General features: G+C 38.9%; 2 protein-coding genes across 2 annotated transcripts in view; both read right to left on the reverse strand.

Annotated features, from left to right (window-relative positions):
• LOC113238634 overlaps positions 1-158 on the reverse strand; it is a 5,913-nt gene extending 5,755 nt beyond the window's left edge. Inside the window, exon 1 of the mRNA XM_026475467.1 lies at positions 119-158. Within this exon, the coding sequence (XP_026331252.1) occupies positions 119-158 (40 nt within the window). The remainder of the gene's footprint in view (positions 1-118) is intronic.
• Positions 159-653: 495 nt separating this feature from the next.
• LOC113238635 lies at positions 654-1,262 on the reverse strand. The gene has a single exon (XM_026475469.1). It carries the CDS (start codon positions 1,260-1,262, stop codon positions 654-656), a length of 609 nt encoding a protein of 202 aa, XP_026331254.1.
• Between the last annotated feature and the right edge of the window lie 120 nt (positions 1,263-1,382).

Below are 1,382 nucleotides of genomic sequence, written 5' to 3' on the forward strand. Positions count from 1 at the left end.
GAAAATCCGAGTGGAATTTTTGAACGCATTGTCACCGGTGATGAAACGTGGATTCATCACTATGATCCTGAGAGTAAGCAAGACTCCATGCAGTGGCATAAAAAAGGAACAGACCCACCGAAGAAGTTTAAAGTCTGCCCATCCTCCGGAAAACTCATGGCCACAGTGTTTTGGGATTTTAAGGGAATTTTACTGATCGAATACACAAAAATGGGTCAAAGTATTACTGCCGCAGCTTACGCAAACAGCCTACGTAATTTAAAGGACGCTATAAAGGAAAAAAGACCTGGAAAATTGACCGCTGGTGTCTTGCTTCTTCACGACAACGCGCCGGTTCACACAGGGCGCGTTGCCAAGGCTGCTGTGAGGGATTGTGGATTTGAAGAAATCACTCATCCACCCTACAGCCCTGACCTGGCCCCCAGTGATTACTTTTTGTTTCCAAACCTAAAGAAAGATCTTCGGGGCAAGCATTTTTCCGACGATGAAGAGTTGAAGGAGGCAATTAATGAACATTTTTCAGGCAAAGAGGAAAAATATTTTTTCGAGGGCATCGAAAAGTTATTTGCCCGATCAAATAAGTGTATTGAGGCTATGGGAGACTATATTGAAAAATAAATTTTATTTAGAATTTTTTGCCTATTATTTCATACCTATACCGAGAATACATTGAACGCCCCTCGTAGGTCGTTGACTTTGATGAAGCGGTACATTTTCTCTATGTCAGCCATAAACGCAATTTTATGTATTCGCCATCGTAATAGTATTATTACTAAATCTTGTTGAGTTCTGGGACCAGTTAACATGTTGTCATTTAAGCTTATTTTCGTACTAGACTTGGTTGATGCATCGAATACTGTTCTTAGTTTTGTAGTTAGTGACTCTTCTTTTATTACTGGCTGATGAGGAATATAGTATTTGCCTTGGTAATAGTCGGATTTGTGTACTTTCCTCATATGACCCATTTCTAGATATTCATCTAAAAATTCTTGGTATTTTTGTTGCAACTTAGTATCCATAGCAAACCTTCGTTCTAACTGCATCAATCTTGCTACAGCTATTTGTCGAGTATTTCCATATTCCACATTAGGATCTTTGAACGGTAATCTTACTGTGTATGTTCTGTCCTCGTTACGTACTGTAGTTTCTTTGTAGTAGTTTTCGCATAATAGGTCGTTTTTGGATAGTTGGTGGGTCTGCGGGACCTCCTCTAATTCCCAAAACTTGTTTATCTTTTGGATGTCGTCAGTCCGTGTTATCATACTAAGGACTTTTATTTGGTTACTGGTGTTACTACAAATTCCAGATAAAATCCATCCCAATTCAGTGTCTTGAGCGATTATTCCGTTTTGAATTTTGTGTAATCCATTTAGTAGTAATTT

The sequence above is a fragment of the Hyposmocoma kahamanoa genome, unplaced genomic scaffold (genome assembly GCF_003589595.1).
Source record: "Hyposmocoma kahamanoa isolate Upper Pololo Valley unplaced genomic scaffold, ASM358959v1 97062, whole genome shotgun sequence".
Classification (NCBI taxonomy): Eukaryota; Metazoa; Arthropoda; class Insecta; order Lepidoptera; family Cosmopterigidae; genus Hyposmocoma; species Hyposmocoma kahamanoa.

What these genes read in the sequence shown, in the direction of transcription:
- LOC113238635 (XM_026475469.1), bottom strand. Translation starts at nt 1,262, where the DNA reads ATGATAACACGGACTGACGACATCCAAAAGATAAACAAGTTTTGGGAA.